Source organism: Columba livia, chromosome 27 (assembly GCF_036013475.1).
Source record: "Columba livia isolate bColLiv1 breed racing homer chromosome 27, bColLiv1.pat.W.v2, whole genome shotgun sequence".
Taxonomy (NCBI): domain Eukaryota; kingdom Metazoa; phylum Chordata; class Aves; order Columbiformes; family Columbidae; genus Columba; species Columba livia.
The window spans coordinates 2004292-2028285 of NC_088628.1; the positions used below are offsets into that span (position 1 = coordinate 2004292).

Consider the following 23994-nt stretch of genomic DNA (forward strand, 5'->3'; position numbering starts at 1 on the left):
GATTGCACTGCATGAGCTTTCCAGGGCCCTGCCAACCCCTGACATTCTGGGATTCTGTGGTGTTTCCTTCCATTCCCTCCTCCATTAGAAATCCTGCCCCCAGACCACAAAGCATTTCCAGATCCAAGGGCTTGCCACCGTGGTTTATTATCTCAGGCTCAAGATCAATCATTCCTGCCATAGGTGGTACAATTTCCACAACAGACCCTGAACTTCAGTCTGCTCCCAGTTCATCCCAAAACCACGCAGGCCTTGCCCAGATAATGACCTTTAGCTGCTCCATCCATGGGCCAAAGACTAAGTCAGAGCTCTGAGCGGCTCTTAAACTAGTCAAGAGGGAGCTACAACAACAGATATTCTAAATGCCATAACACAATTGCCTGCCCAAAGCCTGGCTCAGCCGGTCACAAGCACTTGAGGAGCTCAAACCATTTCCAAAGTGTCCCCACCACAGCTCTTCTTGGGGCAGATGTGACACAGTGGCTTTCAGGGTCTTGGCGTGGGGTATGGAGAATCCAGCATGTGTCCACATGAACTGGGAGGAGACAGACCTGGCAGTTACAGTAGGGAGGGAATTGGGAGCCGGGGCATGAAACTAGAGATGGGAAACATTTCAGCTTTAATCTCAGAAACAGCTTCCTGATAGCAGATTTATGAGCAAAGGGAATAGTCTCCTTTGCAGAAGGCTGGAAGCGCCGTTGCACGGGGCTTTAGAAACAAGACGGGATAAAAGAGTAGCCGATAGACAAGGGGAATGGTTTTACTTTGAGCAGAAGACGGATAGGATGCCACAGTTCACCCCCAGCCCTGCCCATACATCAGCAGCAAATACACACCTGCCTTCCGTGGCATTTGCCCGTTTACACACATAACCAAAGCTCCGGAAGGCATCCAAACAACCAGGACCAGCCCGATTTTCTGTCCCCACTCTCACCCCGCTGCAGCTGTGGAGGTGACCTCGTGGGGCTGCTACAGAACCTCATTTTTCAGCTAACGCCTGGGTGTAGTAGCCAGAACCAGGGGCTTGACACATCCGACTTTTGTGCAGGAGCCCACAAAGGGGTTTTTTCATTAATACAAGCGTCTTGTTTAACTTGGACATTGAAGTAGCTGAACCTTTTCTGACTTAGTGCTCCCTGCATATATATTTCATACTTTCCTGCAATCAACCTTTCCTTTTTCCTGGCTTGGCCTTTCCCAGCGAGTTCTTGAGGATTGGCTTCCTCCAAACTGCTTGAGCGCTGCTGAAGGAGGATGAAGGGACAGCTCTGGCGACCCAAGCGCTGTACTCACCACCAACAATCGTCCAGCACCGCAATGCAGGTTTCACAGCTCCTCGTGTCCAACCCTGGTGTGACCTGATTACAGCAGGGGGTGAAAAAGCTCAAGCAGCCAACAAGAGAACTGTACAACAGAACCACAGAATCATTTTGGTTGGAAGAGACACTCAAGATCATCGAGTCCAACCATAACCCAGCCCTGGCAGTGCCCCATGACCCTGAGAACCTCATGTCTGTCTGTCCAGCCCTCCAGGGATGGTGACTCCAGCACTGCCCTGGGCAGCCTGTTCCAATGCCCCACAGCCCTTTGGGGAAGAAATTGTTCCCCAGATCCAACCTCAACCTCTGGGCAGATGTGCAGCATCCAGCCCCTTTTTTTGGGGAGCACACAATGGTGGGTTCCGTCTCCTCCCAAGTGTCACCCGCCTGGCAAAGCTCAGCCCCTCCGAGGGGGATCCAGGGCTGCTCGGGATTCCTGATGAGGGGACTGCTGGAGTGAGGTCTGGGGAACACGCGCTGTGTGACACCCCCTCGCGTCCCTTTTTCCTGTCTCTGCATCACTCCAGTGCACAGAAGCACAGGCAACGGTCACAAACGTGTTCACTATCACTCCAGTGCACAGAAGCACAGGCAATGGTCACAAATGTGTTCACTATCACTCCAGTGCACAGAAGCACGGGCAATGGTCACAAACATGATCACTGTGTGGCACAAGGTGCAGCCTGGTTCCCACACACAGCTCGGCTGCATCGACTTGTGCCTTTTCCCCCAGAAATATAATATTTAAAGCAAAAAGCATTTGTACCCACCACCCACCCAACCCCCTGAACCCTTTCCCTGCCCAGGAGGAGCTGGGGAGGCTCTTGGGCTGGGGCGGAACACTGGGAGCCCCAACATTCCTTCCTGGGACACCCCAAAGAGTCCTTAGTTACCAACGGTCAGAGCGACCACGGTGCTCCCAGCATACGGCTCCCGGTTTCCCCCGGTCCTGCGGCTGCTACAGCCATTTGTGCTGGCCCAAAACTTCTTTCCCGCAGGTAAGAGCCCACCCCGACCCCTGCAGCCCGGGCGCTCATGGGGACAAGAGCGGAGGCGAGCGCCGGCCATGGCTCCTGTCTCTCTCGCAGGCTCAGCCCCGCTGTGCCCACCGACCATGCAGCAGCAGCCCCTCCCTGCAGCCTGGGCGCCCCCCCAGGCCCCACCAGCAGGTACGGCACCCCTGGCACCCCGTCTGCTCGGACACCCCGGCACCTTCGGCCCCTTCGCCATCCCAGACCCCGGGCACTCCCAGCACCCACCACCCCTGTCCCCGGCACAGGGGTTCAGCCAGCGCGGCCAAGCGGCCCTGCCCTGGGTCATATGTGCCCAGAAAACCCCGTTTTCTGAGCATTTCCCCAGTACCCGGGGCCATCTCTCCCGATTCCCCTCCCAGAACCGAGTCTCCTCCCGCTTTGCAGCCCCGTCCCTGCACAGCAGCTCACCCCATGGGGATGTCCCGGCCACCAGCAGACCCAGGGGACATTGTTGATGGGGACCAGCCCATGGAGGGTCCCCCAAGCCCGTGACAACTCCCTCTCCCCCTCACAGGGCTGCTGAGGGCACCATGTGGCTGCTACTTCGACCCCAGGGTGTTCCGCGTTCAATGGATGGTCCCATATAACCACCAGGGCACAGCGGTGGCCGCAGCCACTCCGGTGCTGCCACCTCACGTCTACCAGCAGCTTGTGAGACAATTTGCACGTCTAACCATCTCCAGCAAGGCCACCGCTGCAGGGACAACTCCAGCCGACCATGCCCGCCCCAGCTGCTCGGCTGCACCAAAGAACAAAGCCACTGGGGACCCCAGAAGCCACGTTGCCATCCCCAAGAAGACCATCGTACAAGATGCCCGACGCAAGAAAGAACTCAGCAGCATCCCCAAGCCTGATGAGACGGGGTGCAAACGCAGGCACGAACAGGGGCACAGCCCCGAGCCCCCCAGCAAGCGCAGCACAGGGACGGAGCTGCCGCAGTCCCAGGCTGCCCCGGCAGAGCAGCGGGGCCGCAAACGGGGCCATGAATGGGGGCACAGCCCCGAGTCTGAGTCCCCCAGCAAGCGCAGCGCAGACGTGGAGCTGCTGTGGTCCCAGGCTGCAACAGCAGAGCAGCGGGGCCGCAAACGGGGCCACGAACGGGGGCACAGCCCCGAGTCTGAGCCCCCGAGCAAGCGTAGGATGGGGGTGGCGGGGGGGGTTAGACCAAGAGCAGGGGATGGGATTCCGGGCGGGGTGGGGGTTGGAGGGGTTTGGGAGGACGCGATGCTACATTAGGGAGGGGGGTGGAGGAGTTAGGGAGGACACGATGCTGTATTGGGGTGGGTCTGGAGGGGTTTGGGAGGACGGGCCATGTTCCCCCCAGCTGCTCGGCTGCCCCTAACAAGAAAGGCACTGGGGACCCCATAAGCCACCTTGTGGTCCCCAAGAAGATTGTTCTAGAAGATGCCCTGAGCAAGAAAGATCTCAGCAGTGTCCCCAAGCCTGAAGAGCAGGGGCGCAAACGGAGGCACAGCCCGAGTCTAAGCCCCACAGCAAGCGCAGGGCGTGGGTGGCAGGTGGGGATTAGACCCAGATCAGGGGATAGGGTTTGGGGGGGGGGTGGCGGTGAAGGGGTCGCTCCAGTCGCTGGGATTGAAGTCGCTGCTGGGCCAGGTGGGTTCCGAGTGCTCCTCGTTCAGGAGCTCTCAGACCCTTCGCCAGGCTCTGTTGGGAAGTTGAACCCAAGACTCAGCCTCATAAAACCACCGAGCCAGCGCACCAAGAAGGGATTGAATGCAAAAGTCTGTGACCTCAGCTGAATAGTGAGTCAAAAGCACTCTGACTTTGGGCTTATTGCCCCACAAAAACATCGGTGAAATCATTTCATTAACCCCCAGGGCCTCATTTCCTTCCTTCCTTCCCTTGGCCAAGCTGAAGCTTAGAATAGTATTTCGCATTCCTCATATTTCTCTCCAAAACTAATTAATACCCAATTAGCCAAAAGCTCTTCTCACAGCAGCGTGGCTTGATCGTGCAACCCGCCCGCCTTCAGCAAAGGCAAGAACACCCTGCTGGGCTTCCGCTCGCCCAGAGGCCTTTCTGATGGAGCATCTGGAGAGAACTGCTCTAAGGCAACAAAACCAGGAAAACCGTAAAATTAGAGCCCCACATGCAGTCTTACCCCCGTCCACATGCGCACACAACGCTTGCGCGCCCAGAAACCAACTCAAGCTGCAGTAATTCCCCCACGCCGCGAGCACCGCTGCTCTTTGCCAGCTTCCAGCAGCCCCAAAGGCCAAAAACACAAGTTACTTTCTGCCTCCTCTTGTTGGTGCCTGTGCTACAATGCGGGGTTGAAGCTGCACTCCAGCCTGCTTCCCTGTGCTCTTATTTCAATAAAAGGGCTTTGCAGAGCCCGCGGATTCAGCGCAGGGGATAGGGAAGAAGGTGGAGCACGGTCTTATGGCATTTGGACTCCAGGGTTATTTCTCATCCTCTCGGTAGCCCAGGCCAAGCATGAGTCAAACAAGAAGGGACGTGAGCTGGGAAGGGAACCTCATCCAGGAGAGCTCCGAACACATCACCCCATGAGACATCGAGCCCCCTCACTACGAGTTCTTGCCCAAGGCCAACACACACCAGCCAGAGCAAGAGCGTCACAGACGAGGCTGATTCTGGTGGGTAGGGGTGCGGACCAGGAAAGGTTGTAACAAGAGTCCTAAACACATGGGGAAAACGTGGCGGGTATAGAGGAGGGAGCAGAGCTCAGCAGGCGCCATCTCGCATCCGAGATCCGACACGTCAAGTTTGGTTTTCAGCCTGAGCTTCCACCCACGGACTAAAGGCAAGGACAGGCTTTGCTCTCCAGCCTCACAAGCTTCAACCCTTGCTTGCTGCTCATTAACCTCATTAACACAACCAACAGGCATGCGCAGCAGCCCCTCAGATCTGGAGTTTTGTGCTGCCTACAGCCCATGTCCAAGGACAACCCCAAACCCCGGGGACACGATGGCCTCATCTCACCGCTCCTCCGTCCCTCCTGCAGCCCGTCCCTGGCAGGAGGAAAGCCGGGCCCGGGCCCAGAGCACAAACCAGCTCTTCCTACGGCCCATCAAACAGACAAAGCCCTCCCACACCTCAGCTGGGTTAGGCTTGCAAATGTTTCCAAAGGGCAACATGGAAAATCCTGTTGCTGGAGCAGCCACAACGGAGTTCTGCCCATGGGATGGCTCCAAGGCAGATTTATGGCTCTGTGCAATGGGAGCTGGCACACACCAGCTGAACGCCTAGAAACTAGGCACTGTATTTACTGCCTAAAAATCAAAACAACCTCAAATATCCAAAAAACCTAGAGCGTGAGCCTTGTATCTCTGCAGAGAGCTCCATCTTCCGCAGCCGGGAGTTCTGGAGATGCAGAGCAGCCAGACTCCCTCGCCAGAATCAGGGAACCCCTCAGAAGTCATGAAACAAAAGGCCACAGGCGTATTTTCCTGTCCCTCACGCCATGACCAGCCCCGTGTCCGCTCCGGAGCGAGGCCGAGGGCTCAAGGCCCCGCACAGAGCCCGGCCACGTGCTCGGGGCACCCCGAGCGACATCAGCACTCCCCCCGCTCCCGTCCCGCCCGGCCCGCCGCTATGAAGCTGCTGGGCCTCGGCCGGGCCTTTTATACCCTCCCCGTCACGTGGCCTCGCCCCGCCCCTTTCGTCATCACCGCGAGCGGCAGCATGGCGGCGGTGGCAGCGGGGGTGGCGCCGGTGAGTGCCCGGTGAGTGCGGACCGGGGCTCCCAGCCCTGCCCGGTCCATCCGTAACCCCGGGACCTACCCAGCCCCACGATCCCCCCGGTACGTGCCAGTCCCTGCCACAACCCCAACCCGGTACCTGCTCAGCCCCTCCGTAAACCCGCCCCCTCCATACCCCCCCCACTCCGTGCCCGGTCCCTCCGTGTCCCTCCTGGTTGGTGCCCGGTCCCTCCCTCCCCGCCACCCCCGGCAGCCCCGTGTCCCGGTCACCCCCGCTCAGCCGGTGCCGTGTCCCCGCAGGTTCCTCACCTCCAAGGAGCAGTTCCACGCGTTCCTGCGGGCCGGGGGCGAGCCCAGCGGCCGGGGGGGCGGGGAGGACGGGGAGGAGGTCGAGGAGAAGAAGGAGGATGAGGATGAGGATGTCGGCAGCCCCCAGAGCGAGCCCCCCGCCAAACGGGTGAGGCCGGAGGAGCCGGGTCAGGATGGGGAGAGCCGAGAGGAGGATGGAGCAGCGGAGAAGGAGCCGGCGGAGCGGAAGCGGGCGCGGGGGCAGAACAAGAGCCGGCCGTGCATGAAACCCACCCGCTACGAGCAGAACAGGCTGTGCCCGTCGGTCACGCAGGTGGGACACGGGGCTCTGGGGCGCGATGGGTGCTCAGAGCAGTTCTGGGCCAGGGCAGACCAGGCTTACCTCACCTGTGCTGGAGGATAGTGGTGTTGTCCCAAAACTGGGTTCTTCACCCAGTTCATTAATGTCTCTATTTCTCATGTATCTCCAACCCTGGCTTGCCTGGGTGGGGAAGCAGAGGGCAGAGGTCTCACCCTGCTCTTTATCATTTTAAGGGCTGTGCAGAGAAGTGCTACTTCGGCGCGCGGTGCCGCTTTCTCCACGATGTCGGCGAGTACATGGCCGCGAAGCCGGGCGACCTGGGCCACAGCTGCGTGCTCTTCCAAACCTTCGGCAAGTGCGTTTACGGTGTCACCTGCCGCTTTGCCCAGTCCCACCTCGGCGCCGGCTACCAGAACATCGTCAACGCGGACCTGGCCAAGCAGTGGGAAGGGAAGACGCTGGTGAGGAACAACCTCTCCAAGGACCTCCAGCACCAGCTGCGCAAGAAGAAGTTTAACTTCAAGAAGGCCGATGAGTATCTCCGCGGTCTGGCCAAGCCCCACGGTGATGGTGGGAAGGGCGGCAAAGCCACCGGGTGCTCTGCAGAGGAGCAAGAGGTGCCCAACTGCACAACAGCCCAGGAGGGCCTGGAAGACGGCCCCGAATGTCCTGTGCGACCAGAGCAAGGAGAAGATCCCAAACCAGACGCCTGGCAGAGTGGCGAGGAGCCTTCCTCCATCAAAACAGCCGGCCCGGTGACGGATGAAGATCTTATAAAGCTGCGGGCATGCGAGAAGAAGAAGGTGAGAGTTTGGTTGAGGGCTGCTGTCTCTTGTCAAGTGGCTGAGATTGTGCTTGGGAAGACAGGAGGGAGCTCTGGGCTGGGTGAGAGGCAGAGGACAGAGCTGCCTGGGGACTGTGTTACTGTTGTGAGGGGCGGGATGTGGGAAGGTGAGCTCTTGGGGTCGTGGTGCTGTCCTTGGAGGGGGAGAACCAAGAGAAGCTGCGGCTCCTTGCATGTGGAGGAGCTGAGCTGTTGGTGAGGGTGGAAACGAGCTGCTGGAAGAGTCGAGGCTGGGGCTGGTTGGTTTGTACTGCATGACGACCTCCTCTCCTCCTCGTCACCTCTGTCCTTGCCCCCATTAGCCAGTGTCGCATCCCTCGGTCTGTAACTGCTTTGAGTTTTCTCCAAGCCGAGCAATGAAAACAACTGGAGCGGTTCCGTTTCTGGTTCTTTCATCCAAACGATACATTCTCAGGGAATAGCTGAGGTTCCTGAACAAAACTGGTGATCTTCTGGTTTTCCCACTGAGTTATACCCACAGCAAGCGATAAAATTGTTGACTGGAATATCTTCCTCCATCCCTCTTGTTTCCCAGCTAGAAATCCAAGGCAAGCTCTACTTGGCTCCACTCACCACGGTGAGTAGATCATTCTCTCCTTTTGTCAAATGTTGCTGTTCCACATTTGGAGCGGAGCAGATCTGAAGAACCGTGTGTCTGCTGTCTCTCCCAGTGTGGTAACCTCCCTTTCCGAAGGATCTGCAAGCGCTTCGGGGCGGATGTCACCTGCGGAGAGATGGCTGTGTGCACCAACCTGCTCCAGGGCCAGTCCTCCGAGTGGGCTCTCCTTAAACGCCATCACACCGAAGATATTTTTGGGGTGCAGGTGAGTGCTGTCACCTTGATAACCTAAAAAAATGATAACTCGCGTCTGAAGAGAAAAGCTGCTTCTTGAACTCAGGCAGCCTGTCCCCTCTTTGGTAGCTGGAAGGGGCGTTTCCAGACACGATGACCAAATGTGCAGAGCTCCTGAACCAGACAATTGAAGTGGACTTTGTAGACATCAACGTGGGGTGTCCCATTGACCTGGTCTACAAGAAGGTAAGATGTTCTCTAGCACATTTTGTGAGTCCTGTTGTTCCAAAAGTCTTGAGATGCTCCAAAAGTCTTTTGAGATGCTCCAAAAGTCTTTTGAGATGCTCCAAAAGTCTTTTGAGATGCTCCAAAAGTCTTTTGAGATGCTCCAAAAGTCTTTTGAGATGCATCCCCTGAGCAGAGAGCTGCCGTGGAGCAGATCCAAGCAGCATCTTCACTATGCGAGGAGGCAGAAAATCTTGACTCTCCCGCTTTTTGTCCCCCAGGGAGGAGGCTGCGCCCTGATGACTCGGACCAACAAGTTTGAACAGATCGTCCGAGGGATGAACTCGGTGAGTTGGCGCATCTACCGGCAGCGGGGGATGAGCTGATGGAGCCGACTCCTGCCTCACCCTCCATTTCTGCAGGTGCTGGACGTCCCGCTGACTGTGAAGATACGGACGGGGGTGCAAGAGAAGATGAACGTGGCTCACAAAATAATCCCCAAGATCCGCGAGTGGGGAGCGTCCATGGTCACGGTACAGGGATCATTGGCCGGTGTCCGGGGAACTCTGCGCAACACGGGGGTGACTTTACCCTTCCCCACAGCCCGGTGGCTCTTTTAAACACCTTTGCCCAGCTGCCTATGAGCTTTTAGTATTTTCTGCCAATGACAGAGAAAAGTTCAGATGCGGGGAGCGTTTTCCTGGGTGCTTCTGAGCTTTGCGTGCATGACAAAGGGAGATGGTCCCTGCGGTGCTCTGGGAGGGAGCTTCCAGCCCAATAAACGTCACTCCAGAGGGATCCTTGACCCCTGCCCGTGTCATTTCCTTTGCTGAAGCCCGTTATTCCCAGTCTGCTCTGCCTCCTCCGGGCGTTCTTTGGGGTCTCACTGCAGGTTTCTTCGCCAGCTCCACGGCCGGTCGCGGGAGCAGCGCTACACGAGGGGCGCGGACTGGGACTACATAGCAGAGTGTGCCAGAATAGCCAGCCCCATGCCTCTCTTCGGTAGGTGTTTTGTTTTGTCACATGGAGTGGAAATGCTGCGTGTTGAATTCAAAAGGATTAGCCTGAAGGAGGTGGAGCGTCAGCAACATCCCTGGGGGGCTCAGAACATGAGCTGTGGGGCCTCTTTGGCCAATCTGGCTCTTGGACCCCGTGTCCTTTGTGAATTTTCTCCCATGCCTGGATTCGCTCAGCTTGACTTGCCCTCTGTATCGCTCTGACCTCTGGCTTCTCCCTCTGGACAGGAAACGGTGATATTTTGTCTTATGAAGATGCTAATCGAGCCCTGCAGATGGGCGTTTCGGGAATCATGATCGCAAGGCAAGTGCTTGTGTTCCCCCCTCGCTTCTGAGCTCCATCGGTGCAAGAGTAAAATGGAATTAAATACCTGAACAGACCTGAAACACCATAAGTTTCTTCTCGGCCAAACTACTCTTTGAAAGTTGGTAAAATCACTTTGCGCCTGTGGGAACCAGCAGGTTCCTGTTGAAATTGAGATAAAAATTCAAGCGGCACTGGCCGGCAGATGAGTGCTGGAAAGCCTCTTAGATTAGTTGGTATGTTCAGAAGCATCAGTGAGGGGAATAACAATGCACTTCTTTGCTGCAGAGGGGCGCTCATCAAACCGTGGCTTTTCACTGAAATTAAGGAGCAGCGCCACTGGGATATCTCTTCCAGTGAGAGATTTGGGATCCTCAAGGACTTCACCAGCTACGGCCTCGAGCATTGGGGCTCGGACACGCAGGGGGTGGAGAAGACGAGGAAGTTCCTGCTGGAATGGCTCTCGTTCCTCTGCAGGTAACTCTGCCGGCCGGGGACGCTCAGCACAGCGAACCCGCGTTGTCCGAGCCACCGCACCCACTGCTGTTGCATTTCACTGCAGGTACATCCCAGTCGGCTTATTAGAACACCTACCTCAGAAAATTAACGAGCGACCGCCTTACTACATGGGGAGAGACTATCTGGAGACGCTGATGGCAAGCCAGAACGTGGATGATTGGATTAAAATAAGGTAAGAAAGTGTTGAGTTTCAGTAAAATCGGTGGGAAGGGACAAGGCAGAGCACAAAGTCACCTTATGGAAAGTTTTAGTTGAACCAGCATCCAGGAAATATGTCAAACCACCTCAACTCTAAAGAAAATTACTGTGCACTGAAAATACAGCGTGCGTTCCAAAGTGTGAAATAGTTCAAGTCTTAAGCGAGGCCAAATGTGATCGCGCTAGCGCTGACTTACATCATTTTGGGACCTGACCTTAATGCAGTTTGGCACGAGCAGGGTTCTGGCTCCACACACGCACAGCGAGAGGTTGGGAGCAGATTTTGGGGGGCTCGTGTTGATTTTTGGCACGTCCTGGCCAGCGGTGACGCCGCGTTCAGGTCACCAAAGCCGGCACCGACCCTGGGGACTCCCCGGCGAGAAGGACGTTGCCCTTACCTGGTGGTCTCATCCCTCTGGGGCTGTGGTTTGGGGCTGAAGCTCAGCACTGTGGGTGCTTTTGTGCAGCAGCTTTCGTTTTTAGGGAGATTAAAGTCTTGAGTTGAGACACCTGAGTGTAGTCACCATCGCTATAGAGCCACGGGGCCATAAAACAACTGTGTATGGTGCACTGAACACAAACCTCTCCTTATTTTTTTGATTCTTCTCTTTCTTCCAGCGAGATGCTTCTGGGCCCTGTACCTACCAGCTTCACCTTCCTGCCCAAACACAAGGCCAATTCCTACAGATAGGGCTGAGGAGCCCTTTCCTGTGGCTGCGACTCAAGCGGAGGCATCGAGGGGCGGGTTGCCTCCAAAGTGAAATAAAGGTTGATGTTTTTAGAAGCCCAGATGTCTTCACGCCCCCAACGAGAGTCCTTGCCACGAGTCCCGCAGCAGATGGGCTCAGCCAGCCTCGCGGCCAGCGGTGCCTCGCTAATAGAGAACAGTGCGATTAATTAACAGCATACGGGCCGCTGCAGAGCTCTGGCCTCCGGTTCGTAGCAGGAGTTGTCCCGGTTCACATAGTGGGAGCAAAAGCCCTCTTGTTCCTCCCAGGATGTCCTTGGTGGTGCCAAATGGTCCACGTACGATGTACTGACCCGATCCCCGTGAGTCCTGCAGAGCACAAATAGTCCCAGAACCTCAGCAGACGTGCAGCATCAGCCCTGTTTTTGGGGAGCACACAATGGTGGGTTCCGTCTCCTCCCAAGTGTCACCCGCCTGGCAAAGCTCAGCCCCTCCGAGGGGGATCCAGGGCTGCTCGGGTTTCCTGACCAGGGGACTGCTGGAGTGAGGTCTGGGGAACACGCGCTGTGTGACACCCCCTCGCGTCCCTTTTTCCTCTCTCTGCATCACTCCAGTGCACAGAAGCACAGGCAATGGTCACAAACATGATCACTATCACTCCAGTGCATAGAAACATAGGCAATGGTCACAAACGTGTTCACTATCACTCCAGTGCACAGAAGCACAGGCAACGGTCACAAACATGTTCACTGTGTGGCACAAGGTGCAGCCTGGTTCCCACACACAGCTCGGCTGCATTGACTTGTGCCTTTTCCCCCAGAAATATAATATTTAAAGCAAAAAGCATTTGTACCCACCACCCACCCAACCCCCTGAACCCTTTCCCTGCCCAGGAGGAGCTGGGGAGGCTCTTGGGCTGGGGCGGAACACTGGGAGCCCCAACATTCCTTCCTGGGACACCCCAAAGAGTCCTTAGTTACCAATGGTCAGAGCGACCACGGTGCTCCCAGCATACGGCTCCCGGGTTCCCCTGGTCCTGCGGCTGCTCCAGCCATTTGTGCTCCCCCAAAACTTCTTTCCCACAGGTAGGAACCCACCCCGACCCCTGCAGCCCGGGCGCTCATGGGGACAAGAGCGGAGGCGAGCGCCGGCCATGGCTCCTGTCTCTCTCGCAGGCTCAGCCCCGCTGTGCCCACCGACCATGCAGCAGCAGCCCATCCCTGCAGCCTGGGCGCCCCCCCAGGCCCCACCAGCAGGTACGGCACCCCTGGCACCCCGTCTGCTCGGACACCCCGGCACCTTCGGCCCCTTCGCCATCCCAGACCCCGGGCACTCCCAGCACCCACCACCCCTGTCCCCGGCACGGGGGTTCAGCCAGCGCGGCCAAGCGGCCCTGCCCTGGGCCATGTGTGCCCAGAAAATCCCGTTTTCTGAGCATTTCCCCAGTACCCGGGGCCATCTCTCCCGTTTCCCCTCCCAGAACTGAGTCTCCTCCCGCATGCAGTCCCGTTCCCTGCACAGCAGCTCACCCCATGGGGATGTCCCGGCCACCAGCAGACCCAGGGGACATTGTTGATGGGGACCAGCCCATGGAGGGTCCCCCAAGCCCGTGACAATTCCCTCTCCCCCTCACAGGCCTACTGAGGGCACCATGTGGCTGCTACTTTGACCCCAGGGTGTTCCGCGTTCAATGGATGGTCCCATATAACCACCAGGGCACAGCGGTGGCCGCAGCCACTCCGGTGCTGCCACCTCACGTCTACCAGCAGCTTGTGAGACAATTTGCACATCTAACCATCTCCAGCAAGGCCACCGCTGCAGGGACAACTCCAGCCGACCATGTCCGCCCCAGCTGCTCGGCTGCACCAAAGAACAAAGCCACTGGGGACCCCAGAAGCCACGTTGCCGTCCCCAAGAAGACCATCGTACAAGATGCCCGGGGCAAGAAAGAACTCAGCAGCATCCCCAAGCCTGATGAGATGGGGCGCAAACGCAGGCACGAACAGGACACAGCCCCGAGCCCCCCAGCAAGCGCAGCACAGAAACAGAGCTGCCGCAGTCCCAGGCTGCCCCGGCAGAGCAGCGGGGCCGCAAACGGGGCCACGAATGGGGGCACAGCCCCGAGTCTGAGCCCCCCAGCAAGCGCAGGGCGGGGGTGGCAGGGGGGGATTAGACCAAGAGCAGGGAATGGGATTCCAGGCGGGGTGGGGGTTGGAGGAGTTTGGGAGCATGCAATGCTGCACTGGGGAGGGGGGTGGAGGAGTTACGGAGGACGCGATACTGTATTGGGGGGGGGGGCATGGAGGGGTTTGGGAGGATGTGATGCTGCACTGCAGGGGGTCTGAAGAACTTTGGGAGGACGGGATGCTGTATTAGGGAGGGGGCTGGAGGGGTTTGGGAGGACGGATGCTGCATTAGGGGGGAGGGGGGCTGGAGTGGCTTTCATGGGATCTTTTTTCTTTTTGGCTTTCCATTAAATGCTGTTTTTCCGGATCTGCTCTATGCCTGTGTGGGGTGGGGTGTAGGGGCACTGGGAACCACAGACCCGGCTTCGCCTCCCTGCTGCAGCAAAATAACCCCAAATCACCCCCAGAATGGTGAGGGAGGCACTGCAGGGCAGGGACCCTCCTGCCCTTGTCTGGCTGCACCTTGGGCAGCTGTTTTTCCACTCCCTGGTCCTGCAACCACCCAGACAATCACTACACTGGCCAGAAATTGCCTGGAAATCTCATCTCCCTTTATTGCTCATTTCCCACCCCAGCTCCACAACCTGGGGCCCATGGAGCACCTGGCAACCCCAGCTCCGCGGGTCCGGCCGGCAGCAGGTGCACTGAGTCCCCATCCCGGACACTGGTGACGGTGCAGCCCCCGCTGCCGCTCAGCACCCCGAGCTTCATCCTGGCCCAAAACTCTGGTCCCTGGAGCAGCTGCAGCACTCACCACAGCTCTGGGGGGGCACAGAGAAAAGGAGAAAAAACGAATCCCCAAACCCAAATGTAGAGAAGCCTCAGCGCTGCAGGACGAGCTCTCCCCTCCCGATGCTGCCGCAGAAGCCGCCGGTGCCATTGTGACCGTGGGGCAGGCGCAGGACCCCGTCGCAGAGCCCGGGGAGCTCGGACACCCCGGTTGTTGCTGGGGGGATCCCGTGGTGGGGTTTGGGATCCCAAGAGGAGCTGCCGGCCCAGGGGGCCCAGGCGGGCGCCCCGCTGCCCCAGGCACCGCGGGGGCTCTCGGGGCTGGTGCAGCTGCCGGTGCCCACGTTGGCGTCGAAGGGAGGGAAGACGTCGTTGCAGAGGAGCGATCCGGTGAAGGTGTCACTCCAGTCGCTGGCATTAAAGTCGCTGCTGGGCCACGTGGGTTCCGAGGGCTCCTTGTTCAGGAGGAGCGATGGCAACGCCGAGGCACCATTCAGCTCCTGAGCGCTGTCGAGCAGGGAGCCCCCGAGGCCGTAGGGAAACGTCGTGGCTGTCGCCTGCGCTTTCCAACCCAGCTGATCCACCAGCTCCTCCACCGCCTCCAGTTTCTTCTTGGAAACCTTCCCGCTGAGCTGGACCACCCTGATGCTCCGGCCGCCCGGGTGGCCGAGCTCCTCCAGGGCTCTGCGGGCACTCTCCAGGCTCTCGTACTCCACCAGCGCGCAGCACCGGCTCAGCAGCTCGGGGAAGCGTGACGCGTATTTGCGCACATCCGAGGGCAGCTTGCGGCCCGGGCGCAGGATGCGGATGGAGGTGATGGCGCCGAAGGGGCTGAACATCCTCGTGATGGTCTCCAGGAAGTTTTTCTGCGGTGGCGACAGCGTGTCCTGCTCATGGGGCAGCAGCTCCCAGGCCAGCAGCAGTTTGCTGGGGGGGATGCTGAGCAGGGACTCTGGGATGGGGACACGCCGCCGCACTTTGGTGCCCTCCTCATTCACCTCCAGCAGTTCCGAGAACCGCAGGGCGTAGAGCGTGAGCCGCCAGTCACGCGTCAGGTATTTCACCTGTGGAAGAGACGGGGGTCACCACGTCCCCATGAGCATCTCAGGCAGGGACCACCCTAAGCCTGCTGTCCGGGCAGGCTGCGGCCCCATCAGCCTGAAACCACAGCAAAGCAACGTCCCCATGCCACATGAGCATCTTTGGGGTTTGCAGGAGAATGTTCCCAATGGCCTCTGGAAATGGCAACCTGGACCTCCCCATACACCCCATCAGAGACAGCCAGAGGACACCCAGACACACGGACACCCTCCACATCAGGGCCACTTCCCAGCCCTGCTGGCTGGCACCAGAAGCCACCTACCTTCTTGAAGGATGTCAGCAGTTTGATGCTGACGAAGCCCATCTTGTTCTTCTGGACGTGTTTCAGCAGGAAAGCGTCCTTGGCCAGGTTCTCATCGGAGAGGTAGAACTCCACCTGGGACACGATCCTCTGGACCAGCTGTGGGTCGGGGATGGAGCAGCTGCGGTCCAACAGATCAGCCCCCAACGCATCGCTCACGTTGCAGAAGCTCCTGGCAGAGCAGTGGGGAGACAGACGTGTGCTGGTAAGCTTTGGGATATCAGCACTGCCCAGTCTCTGCCACAAGGGCAGCAGGGACACCAGGGACACCAGCTCTGCCCTGAACACAGGGGAACAGCAGCCTGCGCCCTGCGAGGCTCCCGGTGCTGAGACCGTGAATCTAAACCCATCCCAGAGTAGAGACACGTTCCCTTGAGGACAAACACGAGGTGAGACCCCATGCACATCCCAACAGCCACGTACCCGCTGAAGCCCTTGCCGAATCCCTGGCGGCTGAGCAGGGCGAGCGAGCGGCTCTGGGACGCACGGACGTTCAGTGCCGGGACAGAGTTTCTTTGCGCTATCACAGAGTTGCTGCAGCTGGGCTGGGAACCGAGCCCCAGGGCCACTCCGGAGCTACGTGACGACATTGTCCTTCATCTGGGACGGCAAACAGGAGGAGGACAGGGCTGGGACACCTCCTAACTGCAGAGCCCCTGAGCCGAGCCCAGCCCAGCCATGGGGGAGCAGAGGCAGCTCATTGCTGTGTTCTTACCTGCTTGGCAGCACTGGGAAGGGTAGAAAATCCTGATACTACATCCTAGAGACCCACAGGCAGCAAAGCCCAACCCTCCCCACCTCCAAAGTGAGGGTCCTGAAAGATAAAGTGAAAAAGAAGGAGGGAAATAAAGAAAGAAAGAAAAAGCCCTCAGGACAAGCAGGCTGCTGGTTTATAAGGGGAGCTGCCCACAAAGAGCCCAGGTGGGTGCTTATGGACCCACCAGGCTCCAGGTGAGACCTGTCAGGGCTTAAACAGCCCCACCTGAGCCTGGGAGCAGCCGGGCCGGCCTGCGGTGACCCAGAGCAGGTGGAGGGGCAGAGACAGAGCTACCGGTACCTGGTACGGCCATGGTACCCGGTACGGCCATGAACTGCTGCTGTGAAGCGTAAAATCATAGAATGATTTGGGTTGAGACCTTCCCAGCTCCCCAGTGCCCCCCCTGCCATGAGCAGGGACATCTTCACCAGCTCAGGTTGCTCAGAGCCCCGTCCAGCCTGGCCTGGGATGTCTCCAGGGATGGTTCACCCACCACCTCTTGCTCAGCGTCAGGAGGTGCTGCTGAGTCCCCAGGGGGAAATAACCCCCTTGTTTGGGCCCTGAGACTTGGCATCTGAAGGGAGAGGCTCAGGCTGGTCCAGCCACCCCTGCACGACTGGGCACAATGCAGAGGGAGAGCGAAAAAGGATGCAGAGGGAGAGGCTGAGGCTACACCTTCCCCCGCCCGAGGGCTCCCGGCAGGAAGGACCCGTCGCTGGTCACATCCCTGTGTCCTGCTCCCATCCTCCACAAACAGTCTGGAAGCATCATTACAAGATGCTTCTTGCAGCCCCGTCTCCCACTCCGTGGATTCTGGTCTCACCTCCCAAACCAGCCGCCGTTTCGCAGTGAATCCACCTCCCTGCACGCAACGGATCCCCGGCCAAAACTGCTTCAATCAGACCAGACCCTGCATCTCCCCCCAGTGCTGCAGCATCTGCCCGACACCTTTTAGTGATTAAAGAAAAAACGGGACCACAACAATCCTTGTACAGGCCTGAGCATTTGATACATGTTTATTGCTATTCAGGTTTAGCCGGGAATTGGGTGCGTTGGATGGGGTGTCCTCCTCGCACAGTGCTGCACAGCTCCAGGGCGTCTCGCTCGTGCATCCGTGGGAAGCAGAAGGTGCTGGGCTGGGTCGGTCGCGGCCGTGAAGAAGAGGACGCACCAGCTGGGTGAATATCACTCCATGGGAACAGGGGAGTTTAAACCTTGGTTGGTCAGTTGGTTTTTTGGGTTTTATTAGACCGTTTTATCTCATCGGCAGGACCTGAAGTGTGGACTCCGACCCCGGGAGTGTCCATTGGTGTTATTTACACATAAATCCAGCTTTCTCTCTTGTCTCTTGTTACATTTACAGACAAACATCACCCTGACAAACAGCACAGGACAGTAAGAGGGACAGATGTGCCACTACACACGCTTTCTTTTTTCTTTCTATTAGCGAGATTTTTCAACGTGTCACAGCTACCTTAGTACCATTTGGAACGAGTAACTAATATATTTGGATAGAATATACTCTGATGCAGAAGTACACGAGGCCCCTGGAAAAGCTCACACCAAATACTGTATCATTAGAAAGAATAATAATAAAAGCTATTTATGACACGGTCTTTATTCACAGAAAGATTTGCCCCGGGGTGTTGTTTTTGCAGTTTGGATCGATGCCAGATTCCACCCCCCCCCGCTCTGCCCTGTTGTCCACATCAGCCCAGACCCCCCAGGACACGGGAAGGGACAATCGAACCCCTCTGGGGCAGCGGCTGCCCCAGCGCAGCCCCTCAGGAGCCACCGCCGCAGCGATGCCGCAGGAGGCAAAGCGACTCAGCGAGAGGAAACGGCACCGGCGTGGGGAGCACCCCTGTTCTACCAAAACCCGAGCTGTGCCGGCCCGCTCAGAGCAGGGGAATCGGGCACAACGGCCCAGCCTAAGGCACTGCGGTCGCGCACCCTCCACCGCACTCCGGGTGCAGCTCCGCGGACATCAAGCGAGAATTTGACAAAACCCAGGACGCGGGAGCAGTTCCCTCTGTCTGGGTTCCCTGGAGAGGATGGGGATTGCTCGTGGGCTTGCCCGTGGGCATCAGAGCGCAGGGGGCAACCAACACGCTTTTGCCACCGGCCGCCACTTCCTCAGAGTCCTTTGGTATCTTGGGTTGTCCTGATAGTGTCCCGGGAGCACTTGTGGACCAGCGATGAAAGGCCAAGCTGGGGAGACGTGGGAGCAGGTGGGAATACACATTCTATGGTCCCCAAGCACATACGTGTGGGTCCCCGAGCACACACGTGTGGGTCCCCAAGCACACACGTGTGGGTCCCTGAGCACACACGTGTTCTGCTCCAGCAGGACCAGCTGGACGTGCAGCCCAGAGCCCTCTCCCTGGGTGGGTATGAGACGAACTGCCCCGCGCTCCCCAGCACGACTGATTTGGCAAAGTCAGAGCCAGGACAGCTCATCTGGAAAGGCTGGAGGAGAAGGGTTGGGTATTTTTCCTTCTTCTTGGGCACTGATTGGTTCAAGTTTGTATCACAGTGAAGTCTGAGAAGTGGGTAAGAAAACACAAACCACCTTCCCCGAAAGAGAAAGCCTTGTTTGCCCGTGTTCTCGGGCTGGAGAGGACAGCCTGTCCCAGCCGCACTCATCCCGTCGCCGCTGTCCGTGGAGGCTTCCGTCGCTCGGTTGTAGACATCGGAGCTTTGCTGTCCAGACAGCAGCTGTGCAGGAGGATGCAGGTGCCAAAACCAGCCCCATCCCACCGCCCGCCCGGGCTCACCCATCCTCAAACACCAGTAAACAGAAAGAGAAACTAAGAGGCACTAGTAACGCAGATACGGGGAGGCTCAGGTTTGCGACCGTCAAACCTGGCTCCGGGTGTCTTCGTCCAGCGGAGGAAAAGCCGAGTCCTCGGTTCAGATCTCCTGCAGCGAGTGGCCGGGGTCGCTGCGTTCCCGTTTCACCAGCGGCTCCCCCACGCTCCGGGAGTCCGTGTCCACCTCGCTGCCCAGGTCACTGATGTCATCTGCAAAGGACAGGTCTGGGCATGAGAGCGGGGACCGGAGGGGAAGGGGTTCTTCTACCCAACAGAGCCAGCACCAGGTCCCACAGCGACTCAACCCTCACCCAGAGGGACTTCCCTTGAGGGACAGGAGGTACCTTTGTCCAGCATTGTTGGGGACAGCGATGTGAGGTCACCAAACTGCAAGAGAAAGGAGGGACAAGGTAAATGAGGCTGATGGAGAAAGAGGGTTGGCATCTATTCATGAGCAATTCTAACACGCAGCTCAAGCGCTCAGGAGAAACCACAAGCATGAAGAGCAGTGGTGAAGAGCAGAAAGCAAATCCCAGGAGAGTTTTGGGGAAAACTCTGCTGTTGCCATTTAAACCTCTGGGCAACCACCACACACAACAATCCGGGGCAGGATCAAGCTCTGGATCAAAGGGCAAGAGGAGGAATTTTTCCACCTCCCAAGGCACAACTAAGTGCTGTCACAAGACCAAAGGACGGTGCCTTTTCTCCAGCTGTTGGGCAGCTGCTCAGACAGGCCAGATATTCACCTCCCCTGGGATTCCACCATCACTCCACCTCTCTGTAACTCTCTGCAAAGCCTTGGCTTTCACGGCAGGAGAGTGCTTTGGCTTGCAAGGCCCAGCAGAACCAGAGAGCTGGGATAAATTTGGTCCTAGAGATGTGTTGTCGCCCTCCATGATGAGGTCTGAAACACTAAATTGCTATAATAATGCTGAAAAGCCAGGCAAAATTGGGCAGCAGGAGGAACTGTGGACAGCGGGAGTTCTAAAGCGGGCAGTGGAAATGGAAGGACAGATTCATCCTGCTTTGCTGGGGAGAATCAGCCTCCTCCTGGAGAAGAGAAATATTGCAAGAGTTCAGTGAAGGTGAAAACTGAAGGAGGAAAGCCTGGAAGCCGCTCTCTGACTTTTATGTTCCTTTAACATCACTAAAGGCAGAGGATTTGCAGGGAACAGTGGGAACTCGCAGCACTGCTGACTTGGTGCACCAGTGCGGGTCAAACGGGAGGGGAAGGGGAAGGAAAAGCCGGACAGTTGGTTTGTCCGGCTCCTCTACATGAGCTCCGTGGAAGGAAAAAACCAGCATGAGCTTCAAGGAGCAAATGAGACCAGTTTTAATGTAACAGCAGTTTCTATATTGCTATCAGTGGCTTTTAAACTTGTGCATTTCAGAGTGAAAAACTGGATGTGGCTTCACCTAGGCAGGACGGGACCTGCCTGCAAGCCAAGTGCCAGATTTACTGTTTGATTGTCACAAAATGTGTTCAGCGCACAGTGTGGTTTGTGAACCATCCATGTCTCTTTAAGCACTGCTTAGTTTGGGTTTGTTTCTAGGAAATAAGCAAGTCTCACCTCTCCCATGACAGCAATGGGTGTCTCCCCTGTTGCCTGGGCGACACGATGCTCTACCAGATAAAACATGTATTCGTCATAGAGCAGGCGGATCAGGTGGAAGGAACCGAAGCTGGCGGCGCTGCGCAAGGTGAGGTCACGGATCACCATGGAGCTGGAAAATGGCAGGGAAACAAAACACACGAGTTGTGTTTTACACCCGCCTCACAGCTGAGCTGAATTCCTGACCCCGAGGGTACGGCGGGATGCGGTGCTTTGTTTCTGCCTCTAACCCAAGTATCACAGCACTTTAAGAAATTTGTTGATGAAGAATCCTATCGCCATCCCGAAACGCAACACCCCCTTTTGTGCCAGGGCAGAGCAGCAGTTAAACAGATCACATGGGAGTAAAGAACTCAGTCTTGGCTTTTCAAGGAGCTACTAACATGCCCTTAGCATGGTGCAGATATATCTCCAAAATGAGAAAGAAAATGTACCTATAGAAAGACCATTTCAGCAGGAACTGTCTGGCTGCCTTGGGGAAGCTGGGACTGCCCTCGTGATGCTTCAGGACTTGAGTGACAACGTTATCCAGCCAACTGGCCCACTGGTCCAAAGAGCTCTGCTGCTGGAGGGTGAGCTTGAAATCCTGCTCCAGCTTCTGCACCATGCCCTCCTCGCACTGGCACACCCACGAGGCTTGCTCCTGCTCGGAACAAGGGTTAACAGTTACTCACGCCAAGCCTGCATGGTCGGTGCATCCCAAACAGGAATTCAACTCCATTTCAAGTAGAGAAGGGCTCCAAAAGAGCTCTGAATCACATAACCATAGGATGGTTTGGGTTGGAGGGACCTTTCCCGCTCCCCCAGTGCCCCCCCTGCCATGAGCAGGGACATCTTCACCAGCTCAGGTTGCTCAGAGCCCCGTCCAGCCTGGCCTGGGATGTCTCCAGGGATGGTTCATCTACCCCCTCTCTGGCCAACCTGGGCCAGGCTCTCACCACCCTCAGGGCCAACAATTCCTTCCTCGTGTCCAGCCTGAATCCCCCTCCTTTAGTTTAAAACCATCACCCCTTGTCCTATCACAACACGCCACATCTCTGACCTGTCCAGACTACAGTACAATATTATTATTAGAACTACATTATCTTTGATATCACTGCTTCTTACAGAAGTTCCTTAGTACCTACTCCACTATTCACAGTGAGATGTCAGACTTACCTGGAAAAGCAACATCAAACCCGTGAAATTGTTAATTCAATTGCTTCTGAGTATTGGAAATACGTTACAAGGAGACAACCTCATTATAGAGTCCAAGTTCTAGACAACATGACTTAGAAAAAAGCCACCATCAGTTACCTGCACATTAGCGAAATCAACCCGATTGAGATCGCTGAGCATCTGGTTGATCTGGGACGTGTTCTGCAGCACCGCTCGGGCGGCCTGGGCCAGGTGGTTCAGGGACGTGTATCTCCGTAACGTCTGCGCGAAGGCACTCACCACCCCGACCTGCGACACAGCACGAAGGACACGGCGAGCAGGAGCCCAGGGTGCAGGGGAACGCTTCTGTGCTGAGCTCAAGCAGCCCGCGCACATCAGCGGGGGTAACCCGCACCGTGTCCCCCACCCTGCTGCCCAAACACACACCAGCGCTCCAGGGCAGCGCTTTTGCAGCGCCTATTTGCATTTTGCAAACCAGCCTCTGCGTTTCTTTTCTTTAAGCTAAGAGGTTTTCACACTCTGCCTCTAGCAAGGTGAGGACAGGCTGCGAGAATCCACAGCTTTAGGAGAGGGGGAGTGGGAGCCTTAGGTTCAATCTCTGCAATGCCATGAGGTGTCCTGTACTTCCTAGTAAAAGATTTTCCTCCACAAAGCTTTATCTGCAATTTCAGGACACAGGAATGCCTCAATGGTCAGAGCATCATCAGCTTCTGGTACGAAGAAATCGCCCTACCCGTCCTACCACTCCTTGCTGATTTCGGTTCATAATTAGTCATTACACTCTGCTAATCTGGAGTACACGTGGCCAAACCCCAGCAGTGACTTCCAGTCACTGGAATACACACTCAGTTCATATCCCCGACCTGCAAGGCGTTCCCTCTGCTTACCTTGGTCTGGACAATCTGGGGAGGGAATTCACTCATGGCGTTCATCAGCCACCCTTCCAGACTCTTGGCAAAATTACGGATGGCCTGGGTGAGTGTGCCTGCAAATATGTCCGCAGAGTTAGAAAGGCTGTTCCATATCAGTTTTGGGCACCACTTTTTAGCTTAGGACTGCTGAGGGAAGCACAGCCCTGATCTGGTTACCTGTGATCTCAGTTTGGCATCGAGGGAATCAGCTGGGTCCTGAGATGCACTCAAACTGTTCTTATTCTTATTCTTATTCTTATTCTTATTCTTATTCTTATTCTTATTCTTATTCTTATTCTTATTCTTATTCTTATTCTTATTCTTATTCTTACTCTTACTCTTACTCTTACTCTTACTCTTATTCTTACTCTTATATTCTTATTATCCTTATCCTCATCCTTATCCTTATCCTCATCCTTATCCTTATCCTTATCCTTATCCTTATCCTTATCCTTATCCTTATCCTTATCCTTATCCTTATCCTTATCCTTATCCTTACCCTTACCCTTACCCTTTTTCACTCTTTAAAGCCAGACGTGTGACCCGGTACGCAGAGCGACAAGGGCAGCTCAGAGATACTCACTGGGCACAGGTCTGAGCACATCTGGGATGAGGATCTCCACCAGCGCCTGGTACAGGATGTGGTCGCAGCTTCTCATCCACTTGAGGATGGGTTCGTATTTGCACAGAGTGATGAGCTTATCTTTCGGGAGGGTGCCTTCGTGTTCTTCCTCGCTGTGGGAGGAGGAGGGAGGCAGCGTTAGCAGCAGGTTTGCATTCAGTGCATCCACCCCTCTTCTTGATTTCTAACCCATTTGCCGCAGAAAAACGCCACGCATCTTTCTTTCAAAAGGAAATGTCCGATGGTTTGTACAAGTCTTCTCTGACCCTGCAAGCTCCTCTCTGTCCATGGGGTGGGAGCTCTGACCACAGTTTTCCCTCAAATCCATATCTCCCTGTGCTTGGGCTTCGCTTTTTCCACCTTTAGCCCCTTTTGAATGTTTTCAGAAGGAAAAAGATTTGGTGTTTTGATAAGAAGAGAGCATGTGGTCTCTAACTGAATACGGTCAATCAAGCTTGCATTAGTTTCAGCTTCTAGATGTATGGAATGATTAAGACCAAAAATATTTGGTTAAAAAGCAAGCAGAGAAAACCGAAGCCTTAATGCATGGCCAGAGCATCAAAGCAGAGC

At 56.5% G+C, this 23994-nt stretch overlaps 4 protein-coding genes across 21 annotated transcripts in view; 2 read left to right on the forward strand and 2 right to left on the reverse strand.

The window, feature by feature from the left end:
- The first annotated feature begins 1705 nt into the window (after positions 1 to 1705).
- On the forward strand, positions 1706 to 3589 carry LOC135576454 (uncharacterized). The gene is made up of 2 exons (XM_065041958.1): positions 1706 to 2488; positions 2868 to 3589. Exons 1-2 carry the CDS (start codon positions 2386 to 2388, stop codon positions 3587 to 3589), a joined length of 825 nt encoding a protein of 274 aa, XP_064898030.1. The 5' UTR covers positions 1706 to 2385.
- A 2325-nt stretch (positions 3590 to 5914) lies between these two features.
- Positions 5915 to 11329, forward strand: DUS3L (dihydrouridine synthase 3 like). Of its 2 annotated transcripts, none has more exons than XM_065042224.1 (13): positions 5915 to 6060; positions 6337 to 6658; positions 6880 to 7449; positions 8026 to 8067; positions 8162 to 8314; positions 8413 to 8529; positions 8790 to 8855; positions 8931 to 9041; positions 9414 to 9510; positions 9753 to 9828; positions 10117 to 10305; positions 10391 to 10519; positions 11164 to 11329. In XM_065042224.1, the coding sequence occupies exons 1-13, from the start codon at positions 5930 to 5932 to the stop codon at positions 11234 to 11236; spliced, it is 2076 nt and encodes a 691-aa protein (XP_064898296.1). In that variant the 5' UTR covers positions 5915 to 5929; the 3' UTR covers positions 11237 to 11329. The 2 variants fall into 2 exon arrangements, with proteins under 2 accessions (XP_064898296.1, XP_064898297.1); XM_065042225.1 differs by having other exon boundaries at positions 6004 to 6138.
- Positions 11330 to 13656: 2327 nt separating this feature from the next.
- On the reverse strand, positions 13657 to 16591 carry LOC106145989 (la-related protein 6). The gene is made up of 4 exons (XM_065042248.1): positions 16266 to 16591; positions 15974 to 16150; positions 15512 to 15722; positions 13657 to 15212 (listed from the first exon to the last, which is right to left on the reverse strand). Exons 2-4 carry the CDS (start codon positions 16138 to 16140, stop codon positions 14241 to 14243), a joined length of 1350 nt encoding a protein of 449 aa, XP_064898320.1. The 5' UTR covers positions 16141 to 16150; positions 16266 to 16591; the 3' UTR covers positions 13657 to 14240.
- A 703-nt stretch (positions 16592 to 17294) lies between these two features.
- Positions 17295 to 23994, reverse strand: part of RFX2 (regulatory factor X2) — a 48025-nt gene continuing 41325 nt past the window's right edge. For all 17 annotated transcript variants that reach the window (XM_065042232.1, XM_065042233.1, XM_065042235.1 and 14 more), the window contains 7 exons: positions 23386 to 23537; positions 22779 to 22876; positions 22030 to 22179; positions 21168 to 21376; positions 20692 to 20845; positions 19465 to 19507; positions 17295 to 19330 (listed from right to left, as the gene is read on the reverse strand). In XM_065042232.1, coding sequence (XP_064898304.1) covers positions 19221 to 19330; positions 19465 to 19507; positions 20692 to 20845; positions 21168 to 21376; positions 22030 to 22179; positions 22779 to 22876; positions 23386 to 23537 — 916 coding nt within the window. In that variant the 3' untranslated portion in view covers positions 17295 to 19220. The remainder of the gene's footprint in view (positions 19331 to 19464; positions 19508 to 20691; positions 20846 to 21167; positions 21377 to 22029; positions 22180 to 22778; positions 22877 to 23385; positions 23538 to 23994) is intronic.

Excerpts from the sequence above, each read along its gene's own strand:
- DUS3L (XM_065042224.1), top strand. The coding sequence starts at position 5,930 with ATGAAGCTGCTGGGCCTCGGCCGGGCCTTTTATACCCTCCCCGTCACG. Across the intron at positions 6,061-6,336 it reads GTGGCGCCGGTGAGTGCCCG|GTTCCTCACCTCCAAGGAGC; the intron begins GTGAGTGCGGAC and ends GTGTCCCCGCAG. Across the intron at positions 8,856-8,930 it reads TCGTCCGAGGGATGAACTCG|GTGCTGGACGTCCCGCTGAC; the intron begins GTGAGTTGGCGC and ends CCATTTCTGCAG.
- LOC106145989 (XM_065042248.1), bottom strand. The coding sequence starts at position 16,140 with ATGTCGTCACGTAGCTCCGGAGTGGCCCTGGGGCTCGGTTCCCAGCCC. Across the intron at positions 15,723-15,973 it reads TTCGGCAAGGGCTTCAGCGG|GAGCTTCTGCAACGTGAGCG; the intron begins GTACGTGGCTGT and ends CTGCTCTGCCAG. Across the intron at positions 15,213-15,511 it reads TGCTGACATCCTTCAAGAAG|GTGAAATACCTGACGCGTGA; the intron begins GTAGGTGGCTTC and ends TCTCTTCCACAG.
- LOC135576454 (XM_065041958.1), top strand. The coding sequence starts at position 2,386 with ATGGCTCCTGTCTCTCTCGCAGGCTCAGCCCCGCTGTGCCCACCGACC. Across the intron at positions 2,489-2,867 it reads CCCCCAGGCCCCACCAGCAG|GGCTGCTGAGGGCACCATGT; the intron begins GTACGGCACCCC and ends TCCCCCTCACAG.